The 17,805-nt window shown below is 40.1% G+C and overlaps 1 protein-coding gene across 3 annotated transcripts in view; it reads right to left on the bottom strand.

Annotated features, from left to right (window-relative positions):
* The window catches only part of LOC134344226 (F-actin-monooxygenase mical1-like), a 129,572-nt gene that overhangs the window by 46,567 nt on the left and 65,200 nt on the right, over positions 1–17,805 (bottom strand). For 2 of the 3 annotated variants that reach the window (XM_063043671.1, XM_063043672.1), the window contains exons 17-23: positions 14,954–15,119; positions 14,584–14,660; positions 12,893–12,944; positions 10,664–10,777; positions 8,810–8,896; positions 5,111–5,199; positions 1,420–2,572 (exon numbers count right to left, since the gene is read on the bottom strand). In XM_063043671.1, coding sequence (XP_062899741.1) covers positions 1,420–2,572; positions 5,111–5,199; positions 8,810–8,896; positions 10,664–10,777; positions 12,893–12,944; positions 14,584–14,660; positions 14,954–15,119 — 1,738 coding nt within the window. The remainder of the gene's footprint in view (positions 1–1,419; positions 2,573–5,110; positions 5,200–8,809; positions 8,897–10,663; positions 10,778–12,892; positions 12,945–14,583; positions 14,661–14,953; positions 15,120–17,805) is intronic. The other variant, XM_063043673.1, reaches the window with a different exon arrangement.

The raw sequence follows: 17,805 nt of genomic DNA on the forward strand, positions 1-17,805 counted from the left end.
GCTACGGGGGTCAGGGGGTATGGAGGGAAGGCTGGGGCAGGGTTCTGAGTTGGATGATCAGCCATGATCATAATAAATGGCGGTGCAGGCTCGAAGGGCCGAATGGCCTACTCCTGCACCTATTTTCTATGTTTCTATGTTTCTATAACGAGTTCTACAGAAAGGAGTTAAAGGAATGATTGCCGTCCAGATGCAGGAGACTTTCCAGATGAAAGATAAAGATTAAATATTTTGCTCAATAAAAAATATAAATTGCAGATACAGAGCAAGTATTGAAGGACTGTTTATCTGGAAGAGAGACCTTGAAGCTGCAAACTGTTCCCTGAGAAAATCCATAAATTTGGGAAGTTCCTAAGTTATGGATCTATAGAAGATGAGAGTACATAAGTGGTATTAAATGGTATCCATGTCATGTAACTGAAATATACAATGCAGTGTGCACAAAGGTCAGAATTTATATACTGTAAATATTGTGTGTTGCAACTGATCCTGATTGAGATTTGTTGAGCAATGTGCATCAAACTCATCAATGTATATGGATTCTGCAGCTAAACTGTCTTTGGAGGATCAAACAATTTATTGAATGATTGATATATCTGTGGCATCTGACATTAAGGTTACCCCTGTTTGAGGAGCAAGTTGTGAAATATCCTTCAAGTGTTCTCTGAGGGGGACTGTGCTCTGGGTGGCCTCGCTCTGAGGTACAAGTCGATGTCCAGCTTACTGAATCCATGCCCTCTGTGTCACAGCTTTCCAAGGTGCGTCTCTTTGGTTTCTGGCTCTGCCGTCTTTGGGGTCCAGTTCCCTGATGTACATCTCCCTGAAGTGCAAGACTCTGCTGCGGTGTTTGTTTGAGGTACAACTCTCTGTGCGCCCTTTCTTCGTATGAGGCATGGCACTCTGGGTGCCAGCTTTCTCCAGTGTAGCAAGAAGGTATGTTGTGTAAGTTCTCTGGGGAGACCATATGGTCGCCAACTGAACATGCATAGTGGAGGTTAATTTTACTTGCACATATCCTTGTGTTTCTAAAAATTGCAGGTTAGAAAAGTGGACATGTGAGTGATGTTTCTTTTCACATCTTACCAGATATCTACAGAATCTTATTCAGAGATTGTTATAAACTCTAGAACATTTGAAAACATTTTACACAGAGAAATCTTAATGGTCACTAGTAAGGGATAACACAGATAGAGAACCATTCTACTTGCCAGCATGAATTATCCTAATAAATACAGCTATGGATATTTCCTCCCGTCAACTGACCTTGTTAAGTCATGAACCTGCTCAACAAGAATATGTCCCTTATGAAGCCATATGCAATATTACAATGTTGCATTCCTTGGCAAAGTCACTCTGTTCTCTTTTATGATTTCTTATTCTTAGAAAAAGAAAAGCGTAACAGGCTATGAGAACCCTTACCTTCCTCTTGGGACACAGAAGATACTTGAGCTACTGATATCTCTGCTTTTGGCAACTGAGTAGCACTTATAGGCTCTTTACTTTTCTTCTCTTCTTTAAATTTACGAGAAAACACTTTGGAAAAATTAGGCAACTTAAACTTTGATGTCTCAGAACCTGAGTCTTTCTCGTTTGGTTTCTCTTCTTGTATTAATTTGCCTGTGGTTTTATCCTTTGGCACTTCTAATTGGTTGATGGCACACAATGGCTGATTTGTATTTGGACAAGATTTGTCCTTTAAGATTGGACGTGACATCTCCCAACAAGCCTGACTTCTTTCTTGCTCTTCAATTTTGGAGCTGTTTCCTGTCATCAGTGCAGATGAGGAGTTACTTGGTGTCTCCCGTTCCTGACCCGAGTCTTGGATTTCTGTACTGATGCAAATTGATGGAAAGAGTTCATTGTGTGGCAGGTCATCATCCTGACCTTCTGAGTCAGATTCTGAAGTTATACTAAGTCTGGCCAGTTTGCGCCTTATGCTTGATGAAAGAGCCAGTTTCTTCTTTGGGACTGTGTTATTGTTTTTCTCCTCTTCCATGGCCAGTTTGAAGTCATTGTTCACTGAAGATGGTTCTGTTGGAAGACTCTGAGACTCAGATTCCCTTTCACTGTTGTCTACGCTAATTTTAATGCTTATACTATTAACATCAGGAGAAGTTGTACAACTCTGGTGTTCATTTGTGGAAGCATCCTTACAGCTGATGGTGTCTATTGCCCTGTTGGCATTGCCCATGTGCAAGGGTTTGCCAGGATATGAAGGTGAAGACTCGGGGAACTCAGGATTTGCTTGGATATTCTTACCAGAAGTTGTCTTGGAGATATCAGCATTAATTTTAATTTTATTACCAGCTGGCCTAGCATTGTCATCAAGTACAGGTTCAAAAGAAGTCAGGATGTTGTTTGTGCCATTGAGATGTGATGTAACTGTAGACTGGGTAGCTGATGGAGTATAACATGCTTCACCATGCTGTTCATCTTCTGCATTAGCTGGTTCAACATTATTTTTATAATCCGTGGAACTTCTTCCAGATCCTGCTGCAAGATTGGAGTTACTACTGGGTTCACGGTTGGACCTCTGGTGGTCTACCATAGATTGAGCGCTAAATGTCTGTACCTTTTGACGGAAAGATGGCATAAAAATGTATGTTAGAAATGGGGCTGTGTTCACCAGGACTGGTGAAATTGCTTTCATTCACTCCATTTTACATCAATCGACGAGCCACATTACAGAGCGCAGGGCATATTGACTGATGATGCAGAGTGCGGGGAATACCAACTCACAATATAGATTGAGAGTGGGGCAATACAGATTGATACTGCAGAAGTAAGGGGCAACACAGATTAGTAATGCAGAAGCAAAAGGTTTGAAGAGCATTTAAGTGAGTTTAACTAGGAATCGATTCCAAAATGGTGATTGGCACTGACCTGTTGAAAGGAATCTAGATTGGTAATTAATACCAATATAGGAAAAGTATAGATACTGATCCAGTCTTCAATCACGCTTCATTTAATTTTGAAACATCTGAAAGCCTTGCTCCTCAGTTTAAGTAGAGACCACGTTTACTAGCATTGGAATCCTTTCTGTTTCCAACATCGGAGCTTAAAGGATTGTGTAGCTGTCAGTGGAGAGTTGAGGCCCAAGATCCACTGTACCAGATTCTACCAAGGACGAACATGGTAGAGTGATGACAAAGGAGATAAAGAGTTTTTTTAACAAGGTGTTCAAGATTGAAACTGCAGGAAGGTGTAAGGATTACAGAGAGTAAATTGCTCCATGGTTTGAGATTATAGCAGGGGTTTATGGCAAGCATAATTAAAACTTCAATGACCAAAAGGAGAAACATTCGCACTGTGACAGTGATATTGTTTCTACTCTCGGTTATTGAAGTTTAAAAGGCAAGATGTGAGGGTCTCCAAACGATAACACCTTGCTTATAAGGTATATTATACATTATACTACTCGAGTACATAATGAGCAAGAAGAAAGAAACTGAAGACTGAGATACCCTAACAAAAATGTAACACTGATGAAGTCCTAATATTTAGCCCTATTGCCAGTTAGGATTACAATGACACTCAGCTTGGTATACTTCCTTTTGAAAGCACACATGTCACACTCAATTTGCAGCCATCTTACAACAACACCAAATGTCACTTTGGGGACGTAGTCTCCCTTTGATGTTTTGGTACGCAGCCTACATTCTAGAATGGGGTCTTCCACTACGACTGGAGATGATCAAAAATAACATTGTCGCCTTATTAAGAAATGGACAGAACTGAAACAACTTGCTCCAGCATCTCTGTCACAAATCGACCCTATAAATAACTTACTCTATCATACACTGCTATAGTACATTATTGTGCAATAAGAAAATCACAGTTCCTCTGGATGCACCTGTTGGTGATATATGCTTGTATGAGAGGAAAAGTAAAAGAGGGCAATGAAAATTTAGAGGAATATAAAGGCGGATACATTGCTCTGGGAATGGAACCTCAATTTTACAACAGAAGTAGCGAAAGCTGGAGAAGCATTATCAAAATGCAGAGAAACCAGGATAAATTTTCAAGTCAAGGACCTTCCATCAGAACGGGAAAGGTAGTAAAGCAAGAGTGTTTGATGGTGCTGGAGAGGAGTAGGGTGGTGGAGAGAACAGAGGGAATGCCTGTGAAAGGGTGCAGCCCAAGTTGTCAATGTAGCAATGCAGTTAGTGACGGCTGTGGAGGTCAAGTCATTGGGTATATTTAAAGCGGAGGTGGATAGGTTCTTGATTAGTCAGGGCATCAAATGATATGGTTAGAAGTCAGGAGAACGGGATTGAGAGGGATAACAAATCAGCTATAATGGAATGGCAGAGCAGACTCATTGGACCAAATAGCATAATTGTGCTTCTCTGTCTCATGGTCTTAGCTGCTTTGGCACAAAACAAATGGTGCATTATAACAAGCTGTAAACATTGTTACAAATAGCTAACAGCTGAAGTAAGTAATAACAGGTCTCCCCTGATGAACATCCACTCCATCAAAGGGCTCTATTTAACTGAATTCATTGCTTAATAATAGTTTGCTTTGCTACAATGAAGGGTATGGACATGTTCAGGTACTGACTTTCAAACACCAGTCCCTGAAAACCAGTAATATTTCATAGTCTTATTGAACAGTTTAATAGGAAATATGTGAAATAAACGAATTGTTTAAAATGTGGGGGAACTCTTTTGAAATCTACCATCAGATTTATGACTTGTAATTTACATCCTGTATATTTCAGCATGTCAAAACAAGCTTCACTTTGCTTCTGATTTAGTGTTCATCCATTCTGGTGGAGACTGATTACCCTCTGACTTCTGTGATTACCACCCGAGGCAGCTAATAGCACCCACAATTGAATAGTTTTAAAGAGTGAAGAGCGATTTAGGAATCGAGCCCCCTTGTTAACCAGGGGAGACCTGAATACAGATGCTTTAGTTAGTGGTGTTAGTAATACATTCACAGTCATTTGCCACATCGTTTCATCAATCACATCACCGCGGTCACAAATCTCATATGCTGCCTTGTAAAATATTTTACCAGGCCACACTCTAATGTTGAACATTTGCTAGTGCAAAGTCAACTGGAAAGTGAGAGAAGAGCAAGAGTAAAACAATAAGGGTAGTACCTGATCCATGATTTGTGATGGGTTCCTGCCAGGTGACGGAAGATGCCTCATGACAGGCACTCTGCTATGTTCTGTACTTTCAAAAGGACCTTATCACAAAGGTAGATGATACTTATTAGGGGAAATTTACTTTATACTCTCATGCGGTTTCAAACAATTATCCTTATGGAAAAATGAGCAGCCACGGTGGTGGGGTTGCTGAGTGATACAACCACTGAGTGATGAAGGTTGTATGCTTTCAACTATAATTGCTCACGCACTAAATTAGTGTACCACAGGGAGAGATGTGTGGAGGTGAAGATATCTGTAAATTGGGAGGGTCCTACTGGATTGTTTTTAGACATTCCTCCATGCAACAATTGGCAGGAAACTGAGTATCTGCCCACCTTAGTGACCAGCGATGTTTTATGTACTGTGGTATCCAAGAAAAGGGAACAGAAAATTTCATAATGCAGCATTCTCAAACGAGAGCAAGTTGTGTGCTGTGAAAACAGGACCCACGTCTAACAGTTGGGCAACATCCACAGAGATAGAAACAAAGTTAATGTTTCAGGTTCATCTAAATTAGGAAATGTTAAAAATGAAAGATGTTTTCAGCAGCAGAAAAATGAGCAGGGAGGAGAGAACGAAGGGCAAATCGACCACAGTGTCTGAATGACAGATATGGTGATGGTGGTGCTGTGGAAGGGAGGAGTGGTGAAAGTTTATAATCCCAGGGATCTGTCCAGATCCAGAATAAATATAAGAACATGAATGGGGGGAGAAACAGTAAAACTGAGTGGCACAAAATGCTGGTGAACTTAGAAACAAGCTGTACTGGCTAGTTATCTGAAATTACTGAATTTAGCATTGAGTCCTGAAGCATGCCACATGGCTTGCTAAAACATATGGAGGCATTCCTTGGCCTATGTGCAATGAATTGTAATGCCAAAGACAGAGAAGCGAGGATCTGGTTGGGATGGAGAACTCAAGTGACAGGGAACTAGAAGCCCACTGTGGAATGAACATATATGCTCCATAAAGCAGCAGTTAGTTAATCCAACATGAGCACTTAATGCACTACACTAGAATGGAAAAAGAAGTGAATTGATATGTCAGCCGTAAGGGGTGTTTGGTCCCTGGATGGTAGAAGGATTAGAGCTGCATCTCCTGCAGTTGCACAAAAAAAGAACCGTGAGAAGGGGAGTAGGTATTTCTGAAGGTTGATGAGGAAGGAGTCACAGAGACAGTGGTTCCTCCAGAATGTTGAAGATGGAGGTGAGGGGAAGATGCAGCATTACCTAAAGGTGGCAGTATTTACAAAGTGAAATCCCATTGTATTGCAGGCTAATAGATTGAAGCTGATGATAAAACATCTCTGTACTTGCTCTGGGTGAGAGGAGAGGGGGTTAGAAACTAAGCACAGGAATTGGAAGTCATGGTTGGAAACTGTGAAAAGGAACCAGTTGATAAAAAAGGAAGGCATCTCAGAAGCACTGGAAGTTATCAGAACAAAGATGGGACAGCCGGTAAATTGAAAGAATGAAACATATTACTTACAAGAAACAGGATGGGAGGAAGTGTAGTTAAAATAATCTCAGGATTCTGAGTTTATAATAGATACTTGCTGCTAATTTATCTTCTGAGATGGCAACGGAGAGTTGAAGAAAGGGAAGGACTATGTGGAACTGACAGCAGGCTTAAAATTGGCACCCAAAGCAATGAAACTTTCAAATGCTGTATGAGAGAAGGAAGCAGCACTAATGCAGTCATTAAAAAATGAAAGGGGAGATCCCGAGTCTGACTGGAACAGGGACTGTTCCATGTACTCCTCAATGCACTGTGCAGCTTGGAAAGCTATACACTCCCATTCCACCCAACTGTGTCTCTGTCTTCTTTGTGTTTGGCCTTTTACACTGTTCCAACAAAGCTCAATGCAAATTCAAGGAAAAACTTAGCATCTTGCAACTCGACATGTTGCAACCCTCTGGACTCAATTCCAATCTTAACCATTTCAGATAACCAATTTATATCAGAGCTGGCAGTTCTGACGGAAAGTCAGCAACTGCTTACTTTAATTCTACTTTTCTCTGTCTATGTGTACTTAACAGAAACACATCTCCCAACAGATCAAAAGATGCCCTTAAAATTGGCCATAGTAATCAAATATAGAAATTATTTTCCTTGCTGTAATATAATGGATACCTACTATTAATTTGCTTCAAGATTGTTTGACTTTTTTTTCACAATCCAATGCATCTTTTCACCATCTAATTTAACCTACAAGGATCCAGCTCTGCAAGCATGTGGGTTCAATGTAGTTTTCCATAATAATTGTATACATAAGGTAAAAAATGTTTAATAGATAAAATGGGAGCATTCTTTCCAATAACTTACAAAATGGAGGAAAACATCCAACACAGTATCTTTAATCTTAAATGATAAAATCTTTAAAAACATTCAGGGGAATTCACTCAGAAATGTATTGGTGGTCAAGTGTTTTTATGAGAAAGATTGTTTCGGTGCCCTTCACCTAGCTTTATCGATAACTCATTGGTTCGAGATCTTTAGACTTTGATACACAGAAGTACTTATTTAAACCTCAATATAAGTATACAATCCAGTAAAGGATACAGTTGTAGATTAATGACAGCTTTGAACCTACACTTCTTGTGTTTAATTGTGTACACTATAGTTACCTTACCATCTTATTACTTTGGTATCCAGTCTGAGTCAGTAGATCAAACTGTTCGTTTTAGTTTAAAACATACTCTTATGTCAGATACAGTGGCAATAATTTTAAGGTATGCTGGTTTGATAGTGTATTGTTTATGGAGTAAACAATAACGTAATGGTGTTCCTATATTGTTTCCAGTATAACATATAGTGGTTATGGTGTAATATTGTCATGTGGCACTTCGTCATTCTGAAAGCAAGTTAGCTTTCAGATGGAGCCTGCTCTTCCTGTGAAAATATTATTTCTTATAAACAAAGTTCCTCTGAATGGAGAAGCCTGAGTATTGGCAAAGTTAGGAGGTCAACATTGTTCACCATCAGCAGCAAGATGAATGGCCAACCGGAGAATTATCCACCTGTTTCACCTCCTGTCTAAGTAATTTCTCTATGCCAAATGTCATCCCATTTCTCTCCAGTATTGTTTAGGATAGCATTTGCAAGCATAACAAAGGCTTTCAATTGAAGTGCTGGGTGCATTTGAAAGTTAATCATTTAAAAAACTCTCCAAGCTTCCTGGCTCAGAAGACGTTGCCTAACCTTTGCTCAAATCTCCTTGTTGCAACAAGAACAATTTCAAACACCGATGCTGCTCTTGACAGTCCTGGATCTTTAACCATCTTATCTTCTCTGGATAATCTCTAAACTGAGATCAGGCTTTCAAGCACTCTTATAGAAATTTCTAAGAGGTATATACCAAAACTATACCTTTATCCCAACGTACGTCTCATGATGTGGATACTTTGGTGACAAAAGCCTCAAATCTCAACTCCTTTCCGCCCTCAACTTGCTCCTTATATAATTATTGCAATGGAGAGTGTTGTGTAGAACTCACAGCATAGCAACTAAACCTTCAGCTAACGACAATCGTCATACTTGTCCACCACTGGTCCAAAAATCCTAACCTGGAGTTGAAGGTGCTCATCCAGATTCCTCCATGCATTGTAAAATGAGTAAGATGTTTACTTCTAAAGTTGTTGCACTAACCTTTTTCTTTGAGTTTGTTTTCTTCATCCCCTGGCTTTATAATTTCTCCCAAATCATGAAGACCTTCATTTATATCTTCCTCTACATCTGTGACAATAAAAGCAAAATGATTATTGGTGAAGATATGGGTATATACAGTAGTTCACTGAAATGCTATCATCTACATGTCCATAAATGGGAAAGCTTTATTAGAGGACTCTCCCATTCTATTAAGAAAACTATAGAATGACTTTCAACTAGATTCCGAGATGACAGTTCTGACAGAGCAGGGGGATCACCAGTAAATAGACAGGTTTTCTTCAGTAGGTTATAAAAGATCCCCTAGACTAGGCACTTTCTAAAGTTTAAATTGTCCCATTTAGCCTTATTTGCATTTTGTCATTCCTCTTTTAGACAAAATTCAGAAAGTTGCAAGGATAAGTCAGGAGCAATTTGGCCCATATAGCTAATCCATCCACAGAAACATAAAAGCTATCTATTGGTCTCGGTTGAGAGCAAGACTCTGGCTTCAGGCTGTTTTTATTTTCTACAACATTTAGATTAAGGTGAATGCTAGAGCATGCATTGGTCTATGTTTAGTTACCAGGATGACGAGTTCCCATACGAATTTATCTGACATTTGGGACACGACGTACTTCAGACTGAAAATGTGCTCAGTAAAGTATGGAGACAATGAGATGGTTACAAATGTATGAAGCTAGTGCAATCCATTAACCTGCTCCACTAGGTTGACAAGGTATCATTATTCTTTCACTGTAGTTGAGTCAAGGTCCTTGCAACTAACACAGTGACGCTGCCTTCACCACATGGACTGGTTGCTATATAGTGGTTAGATCAGTCAAATTTTCAAAGCAAACTAGATTCATCTCAGTGGTTCGTTTACAAGATGGTTCATTGCTTATTATGCATGAACAAATTAGGAGTACAATTTTAAAATAATAAGGAAATGGGCATTGCTAACATGACCAGGACTTAGGGTATATTCATTGTTCAAACAGAGTTGCCATGAAAATCTGACCTTGAGCTGAATAACAAAAGGTCTATACGGTGAAAGCAGATTCACTGTGTTAACTGCAAAGGAATTTAATGGTTTTGACTCACCACAGTGAAGGAAAAAATAAGATAATATACAACTTGGGGATGATAGCACTTCTATGTATCTGCTGGCCTTTCAAGCAGTAGAGATTGCAGGCTTGCAAGGTGCCATCAAATGATTTTGCTATTAGTACTCAACATTTATCCTTATTTGTGTTATGAGCATACTCAGATATTTTCTATATTTCAATTTTAAAATCACTGCACTCCGTAACAGAGAATGGACAGGATAGCAAGATATTTATGGCCCCGCTTTCTTATGTTTGCTTACTTCCCCAAGAATACCTTCAGCAATTTCTTTTAAAATATAGGAGTTTCAGTGAGTACAAGGCAAAAAGAATCAGCTCTTGGAGAAAGATTATGACACAGAAATACCAAGAGAATCATCCAAATATAATTCTGAATATCTAAACCAGAAAGAGAAAGCATTGAAAATACTCTGAAAGTTAGGCAGAAACCACGGAAAGAAAAACATAATTAACCATTAACCATACATCAGAATTGGGCAGCAGAATCAATGGCGGGTCTTCAACCTGTAACAGTAATTCGTTTTTTTCATTGCACAGACGTTGCCTGATCTGAGTTCTGATGCAGGATCTTTAACTGAAATGATAAATGTATCTCTTTTCACAAATGCTTCCTGAACTGATGAGTAATTTTAACACTTTCTGGTTTTATTACAGAAATATCAAGATTATTTAATTTTTATCCCTCATTCCTTCAGTGTGTTGTAAACGACTACAGTGTTGCTGGACTAACATTTTCCTGCTGATTCTGTGTCCTCATCATGTTGATCATTGCCTTCCGTCAGCTTCTTTTCCTGGTCTTTATCAAAGCCAGTCTCTTCAGTTTTATCCACTGTTGGCATGTGATCTATGAACATGAGTAGACAATCTAGTGTTAGGTTTTATTGTGCCATGGCTCCCTACATTGTCACAGAATTGTAGGGTCAAGCAGCACAGAAACAGACCCTTTGGTCTACTATTGTACTTCTCTGCACTAATCCCAGCTACCTCTATCAGATCCACAGGCATCTACACCATGGTAACTTAACTACTTGTCTAGGTGCTTCATAAATTATAGGAGAATACCTGCCTCCTGCAGTGCACTCCAGACTTCTACCACCCCGTGTGAGAAAAATACTCCTTCAGATTCCTTCTAAACCTCCCACCGCAAACCTTCTTGTCTTAGACACCTCCACTATGGAAAAATGTTTTACTATCTAGTCTATTTATCCCCTCATGATTTTATACAGTACTGTGCAAAAATCTGACAAATATATATATCAAGAGCGCCCAAGACTTTTGCACAATAGTGTATCTAGTAAATGTTTACCAATATTAACAAAACCTTAAGACTCACACATATTGCTTACAGGTTTTGTGGCTGCCTGTAAGCAGACAAATCTCAAGGTTGTATAACTTATATATAGTTTGATAATAAATGTTCTTTGAACAAGGGCAAATAAAGAGGTGGATGGATGTCTTTCCACCGTGTGCTTCAAATCAAATCAAAATTAACTCATGCAGGAAATGATATAAAAACAGCTTACAGTGCTGCGCAAAAGTCTTAGGCACCCCAGCGACATATATGTGCTTAAGACTTTTGCGCAGGACTGAATACCTCTATAAGATCACACCTCACCCTCCTCAGCTCCTTGGAAAACAAACTCAGCCTTTCAATATTCTCTTTATAAAAGCTCCATTCCAACCAGCAGCATAGTGAATCCCCTCTGCACTTTGTCCAGCACAATCACATCCTTCCTGTAAGTGTGGCAACCAGAACTACACACACTACCCCAGGTGTGACCATGGCTATGCCACAGTGAATACCCCAATTACAAGCATCCCATATGCCTCCTTCAATGAAAAAGTCAATTTACCTAAACAACTACAACAATCTGCATGAATATAACATGTCAATGCAATAAAATAGTTCCAAGATATTACCAGGAAAGTTTTCAGAATGAAATATGGCTACTGAGACACACAAGGCCTTATCATATATGGCTGGGACATTTAAGAAAACTGTTGAAACGTAATTTGGGACTGTGTGTTTTATAAACAGAAACTTAAGTGAGAATTTATAAAAAAACACCATTTTGGCCACAAAAGGAGTATTGTGTACTATTGTAAAGACACAAAGGACATAGAGAGGGTCCAGACAGGATTTGTTAGAATAATTCAGAGATAGTAACAAGGATAGACTGGAGAAGATGGGCTTATTTTCCTCAGTTTAGGAGCTTCATATCTGGGGGACTACAAGTTGCAAACTCAGTAGTGAGATTCAAACAAGGATTAGCTGGAAGGGTGAAAAAGGTAGGTGCGGAGAGAGGTCAGGAAAAGGAAGGCTGGGGGGGAAGAGGTCAGGTCAGTAGGATGAGCTGGATTGCTCCTACATTGTATTAGAAATGCCTGGATGGGCTGATTGGCCTCCTGCTCTGTAGCATTTCTGTCATTCTGAGATCTAGGTAGTACCTGTAAAATCTTCCCCATCTGATTATATTATCCCTCTCCTAGTCTATACTTGCGCTATTATTTCAATAGCAATCATCTTTGTGAACACTATCAAATGTGCATTCTGATGGTGGACAATCCTAGGGAAGGGGTACATCATTCTTCTCATTTATTGAGATACAGCGTGGAATCGGCCCTTCCGGCCCTTCGAGCTGCACCACCCAGCAACCCCCGATTTAACCCCAGTCTAATCACAGGACAATTTACAATGACCAATTAACCTACCAACCCGTATGTCTTTGGACTGTGAGAGGAAACCGGAGCACCCGGAGGAAACCCATGTAGCCATGGGGAGAACGTACAAACTCCTCACAGACACTGGCGGGAATTAAACTGGGTCCCTGGTACCATAAGCCACGAGGCTACCGTGCTGCATTTGGCAGATGCTTGCACACAAATCTGAAGTCATTAATGTCTTAAATAAATGACTGGTTACCCAAGTAAACACTCCCCAGTGTTGACTGTCACTTACCTTCAATCTTCTCCAAAGTACTGCACCACTCCATTTGCCCATCCACAGCATCCTGTCAAAGGAGAACAGGAACATTGATTTTAAATAAGGGATGTGAAGCTATGCGGTTCAATGCTTTCTAGTGTCCTGATGCTCTCACAGAAACCAGCATCTGCATTACTGTAAATCTATAAATTTCTAAATCCTCATCACCGAATCCCTCTTCGCTTCCAGTCACTATTTAGTTTAAATTATTTCTGCAGCCTTACAGTCCTGTGCAAAAGTCTTAGGCACATATATATAGCTAGGGTGCCTAAAGATTTTTGCACAGTACTATAGCATTTTTGTGTGTTGCACTGTACTGCTGCTGCAAAAGAAACTCGAATTTCCATAACATTCATGAATGATGATAAACCTGATGGTGATACGGGTCTCTATTGTGGACTGAGAGTGAGAAGGGGGCAGGGAGAGGGGAATCATAGTTGGGAAAAGGGAAAGGAAGAGGGGAGGGAGTGAGAAGCACCAGAGAGCCATTCTGTAATGACCAATAAACCAATTGTTTGGGATCAAATGACCTTGCCTGGTGTCTCAGGGTTTGGTGCCCATGCCACTCCTGCTGTTGGCACTCCTCCTCTGCCACCTGTTCCACACTCTTCCCGCAATACTCCACCCTCACTATTCTCAACATCTTTTACCCCCGCCAGATTTAAACTTGCTCTGTGCTCGAATTTGACAAAAACAGTACTGGGCAAAATTTTTAGGCATCCTAGATATGTGCCTAAGACCTTTACATAGGCATCCTAGATACATGCCTAAGATCTTTGCCGGGACACATGCCCAGACAGGTCAATATGAAACCTATCCCACATTGAAATGACAGGACTCTTTTTCTCCAGTACCAGTGCCAATGATCCAAGAATCAAAACATTCTTTTTCTGCATCAAGCACTCAGCTCTCTGATCTGTGTGATCTGTACATAGCTCACAGTGATAATGCGGAGATTTTTAGCACTCTATTCCTAGTTTACAACTCCAGTTCCTTACAGATCCTTTATCTTCGTTATACCCAAGTCATTGTTTCCTATGTGGACAACAGACTCCTTCCCCTTCTACACTGATGCTCTTCAGTTCCTCTTTAAAGACAAGCATCTTCCTCAGATACAAAGTTCAAAGTAAATTGATTTCAAAGTACGTATATGTCACCTTGAGATTTGTTTTCTTGCAGGTATTTACAGGAAAATAAAGAAATAGAATACAGCTTATGAAAAACTATAAATAACAAACTGACAATCAATGTGCTAAAGAAGATGAATCATGCAAATAACTTTGAAAAGTAAATAAATAATAGAGTTGTAGAGACTTTCTTAGAACTTTCATAGAAGTTTGTATAGATTCGGCATGTCATCAGGTCCAGGACATGTCTCCATCCTGAACTGACAGGCCTCAGCATCTGATACAATATTCGTGACAGAGTAACAGTCTAAATTTGTAAAGAGTTCACTTTACAAAAGTAAAAGTAGTGTCAAAACAATGATAGGAATGCAAGAGAATAAATATATAACAGTAGATTGTCATCATGTAGTATTATTCACAAATAAAATATTGCAAAACACAGTAAATCTGATTATATTATAAAATCAATGAAACAGATACAAAATGAGCAGAAAATGAGTAAGAACACTCTAGTAAAAAATATAAAAATGATTTCATTACTTTATTTGCAGTAGAATCTGATTCATCCTCAATTCTCTCTTCGGAACTGGTGTAGTGAACACTGCAATAGAACTTGCCTAAGAGAAGAAAGGAAATTACTTTTTTTTAACAAATTCAATTCTACACTTCCCCACACAATCGGTATAATTAGACTCTAAAGAACAGAGATGCAAATGAGCTGCTAAAATATGGTTATGTGACTCTCTAAGTGTTTTAAAAAACTCAGAAATTGTAGCACACCTCAAGGTTCAGCTGAGACATGGCAGAAGGACCACAACTCTAGCATTCCAGCACTCTACTTGACCTGACAAGGAAAGAACTGTGATTTCTTCATCACAGTAAGTACCAAAGTGAAAGAAAGAGCACTTGCCATTTCTGCTATCAAGGGCGTAGCTTCCGAGGCGCAGGGTGGTACCACACTGGTGACAGGAGAAGCAGCTGCGGTGGAAGAAGTGGCCCTCAACACTGAAGCGTTCCACCACGTAGACCCGTTTCTTACACAGGTAGCAGACCTCACTGCTGCTGGGGCTTTCCACCTGCACAAAGAGAGAACACGCAAAACATTCAGCAACAGCAGTAGATATGTCCAAGGCTACTGCAACATTGTAAATCTGACATTCTACATAGCATATTCGGTATATCTTCTATATTCTGTACACCCTACCGTATTGGACTGAATCTACCATGAACCAACCTGCCCCCGTGCTTACCAAATCCATTTCCATCCAGAGGGAGCATCCTGACATGATTCCCTGCAGGCGGTCAGCTTCAAGCTGATTGCTGAAGGCCAATACAACACAAAGGTGTTTCTCACCTTAAATGCTGTTAACACTCAGAGAAAGGCTGGTCAGCTGATTAAGTCGATTCCCCAAACATAAAATGTCAGGGTAATTGAATTTTATGAGTATACCAACAATCAACCAATGCCCAAGTATTATCTAAGATTTGTTAAGTGCAGGCAGGGACTGGTTTAAGTTTTGAATGGAACTGAGCATTCTGGAATCAGCAATGAATGTACAAGGCAGGAAATAGGAGCAGGAGTAGGCCATTCAGCCCCTTGAGATTATTCAATCATTCAACAAGATGGTAGCTGATCTTCTACATCAACAACATTTTCCTGTCCCATCCCATCCATAGATGGCAATTTCTCAAATCTCCAAAATTATCAGTCAGTTTTGAATAAACCCTACATCTCGCTCAATCAGGGATTCACCACACTTTGAGTGAAAACATTTTTCCTTATTTCAGGCATAATATCATCCTCTATTTTGAGATTTAGGATCTATAATTTTAAACTCATAATTTAGGGAAACATCCTCATACGTAACCTATTGAACCTTCATTCTTTTCAATGTGAGAACAGAGGCTAGTCCAGTCCATCTCTCATGTGTCAGACTCACCATCCCAGGAAGTAGTGTGGTGAACCTTCACTACACTCCTTCTAAAGCAAGTACACTCTCTGCAGGCAAAGAAAACAAAATTGTATACAAAACTCCAGCATTGACCTGAAATTCCTTATTTCTCCCTCATCCAGTCTTACTACATACATCATCAGTAAATGCCAATATTTTAGACAAACATTTCATATAATTGTTAAACAAGGTGTCAATCAAGATGCTCGCATTGTCATATAAAAGGTTACATCCAGAAAAGTGGAGAAACCCCACTTCCGACTTTGTCACAGAAGGAATATCATTGTTGAAGAGTCTGAACGTGCTTGGGGTAAGGCATCCTGGAGGTGAGATCAACACCATGGTCTCTCTGTTTGTGCAATGTATGATGTTCTGACTATTCAGCAGAGATTTTTCTGACGCCCACTGACTTCAGTTTTATCAGGACGACCTGATGCCAAGTTTGCCCACAAAGTGTATTTCTGGATTTCATCTCTTTTGTCATTTGGGAACCATGGTTGTGAATGGGGTGGTTCCAGTGAAAGTCAAGCTAAGCAATGGTGAAGATGAGGACAACTGCCACTTGATACACTACCAGTGCTACCTTCCTCCTCCATGTTGATGACAAAGGGAAGATTGTGGTGCAGTAACTAACCAGACTCTATCTCCTGACAACTGCAGACAGAATACTCATGGACAATTTCCCACGTCATGGCCTAGGGGTATGTCTCCAAATGATTCACTGGATGTCAACACTACTGATGGCATCATTCCTGTCCTCCTGACTTCACTGTATCCAATGTAGGGTGAAACCAAGTTAGTTAAAGACTTCCTTTGACAGCAGCACGGTCCTGGGGAGGCTGTGGTCGATCACTTACCATCACTTCAACCTTGACTTTGGTATTCATATGCAGATAGAACAAAAGCATCAAGTGTAAGGATATTCTTGGAGCCACTTTCTCCTAATTCAATTGTCTACCCTCATTTATAGCTATACAGTACTATAAAGTATTAGCCACATATACTGTATATAGCTAGGACGTATGTATTAACCATATATAAGCATATAACAATTACAGCACAGAAACAGGCCATCTCGGCCCTTCTAGTCTGTGCCGAACTCTTACCCTATCCTAGTCCCACCAACCTGCACTCAGCCCATAACCCTCCATTCCTTTCCAGCCCATATATCTATCCAAGTTAACTTTAATGGGATATTGCACGGTATTGCTGTCGCAAAAAAATTATTCCTGACATACTGTATGTGAGTGATGATAAATCTGATTCTGGTACAGGTCTCGATTGTGGACTGAAAGTTGGAAAGGGGCAGGGAGAGGAGAATCATGGTTGGGAAAAGGGGGAGGGAGCGAGAAGCACCAGAGAGACATTCTGCAATGATCAATAAACCAATGGTTCAAAATCAAATGATCTTCCCTGGTGTCTCAAGTCTGGGTGTGTCTGCACCTGCACCACACCCCTGCCCCTGGCACTCCTTCTCTTCCACCTGTCTCACATCCCTCCCACGGCGCTCCACCCTCGCCAATTGCAATATCTTTTGCTCCAACTACATTTACAAATTCACTCTCTGCATAACATTGACAGATAGAGTAGTGTGCAAAAATTTTCAGCAACTTAACTATGTATATGAGTACCTAAGACTTGCACAGTACTGTATGTAGCAGGACAACACAACCTTAATTTGATTTACTGATTGTGGGATCACTTGGCACAGTTGCTTCCATAATATTATTGTCAGTTAGTGCACTGGAGCCCTGTGTAGCAGCTTCAGAATATTGAGTTCAGTTACTTAGAGATACACCATGGTAACAGG

The sequence above is a fragment of the Mobula hypostoma genome, chromosome 3 (genome assembly GCF_963921235.1).
Source record: "Mobula hypostoma chromosome 3, sMobHyp1.1, whole genome shotgun sequence".
Taxonomy (NCBI): domain Eukaryota; kingdom Metazoa; phylum Chordata; class Chondrichthyes; order Myliobatiformes; family Myliobatidae; genus Mobula; species Mobula hypostoma.